The sequence below is a fragment of the Phoxinus phoxinus genome, assembly GCF_949152265.1.
Source record: "Phoxinus phoxinus genome assembly, chromosome: 19".
Lineage (NCBI taxonomy): Eukaryota > Metazoa > Chordata > Actinopteri > Cypriniformes > Leuciscidae > Phoxinus > Phoxinus phoxinus.
In genome coordinates, this window is record NC_136894.1 from 1505794 (window position 1) to 1507996 (window position 2203).

General features: G+C 40.6%; 1 protein-coding gene across 1 annotated transcript in view; it reads left to right on the top strand.

Annotated features, from left to right (window-relative positions):
• samd12 (sterile alpha motif domain containing 12) overlaps positions 1-1225 on the top strand; it is a gene marked incomplete at its 3' end in the record, with an annotated part of 45842 nt that extends 44617 nt beyond the window's left edge. The window contains exon 5 of the mRNA XM_079591268.1: positions 1125-1225. Coding sequence (XP_079447394.1) covers positions 1125-1225 — 101 coding nt within the window. The remainder of the gene's footprint in view (positions 1-1124) is intronic.
• Between the last annotated feature and the right edge of the window lie 978 nt (positions 1226-2203).

Below are 2203 nucleotides of genomic sequence, written 5' to 3' on the forward strand. Positions count from 1 at the left end.
CACAACCAATCAATAGAGAGTGTGGGCGGAGTCTCTCTGCAAGCGCACTGCACTCACAACCAATCACAAGAGAGTGTGAGCGGAGTCTCTCTGCAAGCGCACTGAACTCACAACCAATCAATAGAGAGTGTGGGCGGAGTCTCTCTGCAAGCGCACTGCACTCACAACCAATCACAAGAGAGTGTGGGCGGAGTCTCTCTGCAAGCGCACTGCACTCACAACCAATCACGAGATAGTGTGGGCGGAGTCTCTCTGCAAGCGCACTGCACTCACAACCAATCACGAGCGTGTGGGCGGAGTCTCTCTGCAAGCGCACTGCACTCACAGCCAATCACAAGAGAGTGTGGGCGGAGTCTCTCTGCAAGCGCACTGCACTCACAACCAATCACGAGATAGTGTGGGCGGAGTCTCTCTGCAAGCGCACTGCACTCACAGCCAATCACAAGAGAGTGTGGGCGGAGTCTCTCTGCAAGCGCACTGCACTCACAACCAATCACGAGATAGTGTGGGCGGAGTCTCTCTGCAAGCGCACTGCACTCACAACCAAATGAATAAATGCTTAATCAAATTCATAAATATTTTAACATTTTAACATTGAGAAAAATACACACTGAGTGACTGAACCAATCTGTGTCAGAGAATACACTTGTTCGTTCACAGTTTGAACTCTCCTTTATTGCGTTTTCAAGATCTCTATCGCTTTCAGTACGGCTATAAATGATAATCAAGCGCACAATACATTATTGTATGCTCATAATCAGCAGCTGAGATCATCATTGCCATACTTGATATGTTGTTGTTCCCGCCGCGACGTCACAGAAATAAAAGCCATTTCTAAAATAATCCCCTATTGTGTTAAAACATGCATGTGATGAAATGTACAGCTTTCTTCTGTGTTCAGTGCATGTTGCTGCCGAACACACACCTTATTGATCACGCCGTGTGTGTAGCGCAACCCGTGCTGACCCGCTTGATTCCCACAGCCGCACACTAGCTGATGTCTTCAGGACTCGCGGCTGTATTGTGTTCGGCGCTCGGTATCATGTAGACAGACAATAATTAACCTTTAGGGCTCATCGGAGCATGCTGGGAAATAATGAGATCCTGGCTCCTGTGAATGCCAGATCAGCGAGGCTTTATCGCGTACAGTGAACCGGACAGTGACAGCCGGTGTTTCTACTTCACCAAACTCAGCGGGACTAGGACACGTTTCAGACCGGCTTAATGTTCATTCATAAAATAAGCTCTTCAGCATTCATAGATTCAATTAACCCTCTGGTGCTGGTCACCCGGCGGTCAAGGACCAGATTTTTTTTTTTTTTTTTTTTTTTTTAATGTACTATATTTTAGTTCGATAATGTTTTTGATTTTTAGTATTTTATGGTACTAAATTATAGAATATTGTGCATTTATGTCAGTAATTCAACTTAAAAGGTGAAACTAATATATTATATAGACTCATTACATGCAAAGTGAGTTATGATTGTTATGATTGTGATGATTATGGCTTACAGCTTATGAAATCCCCAAATTCAAAATTAGAATATTATGAAAAGGTTTTCATAAGCTGTAAGCCATAATCATCACAATTATAACAAATAAAGGCTTGAAATATCTCACTTTGCATGTAATGAGTCTATATAATATATTAGTTTCACCTTTTAAGTGGAATTACTGAAATAAATGAACTTTTTGCACCATATTCTAATTTTTCCACTTTCTCCTGTATTAATTATAATCCATCACAGGTTTTAAATTGGCTTCTGGTTGTCTGATTCTGTAAGCGGCCTATAAACACACAAAGCTGATGTTCTGTGTAGATTTTCACGACTAACATCAACGTCAGTGTACAGGGTTCAGAACGCTTCTGTTCCTCTGATTGGCCGTCGCTGCTCATTAACATAACCATCTCCATTGAAGCTGAACATCTCATGATTTTTTATTTTTATCTCATGATGATTTCATAATTTTTTCAGCAGCCTTCCACCCACTAGCGATTAAAATACCCTTGACCTGAGAAACCGAGAGCTTCCTACTTACATTTCCACTTCAGTTTCCATGGTTTTCAGTGGAATGATTATAATATATTTTAGTTTGATAATATTTTTTTACTTAATATTTAGTATTTTTAGAGGGTTTTATGCAACTAAATTATATTTATGCAGTAGTTATAATCCATTTATTCACTTTTTTTTTTAGACCT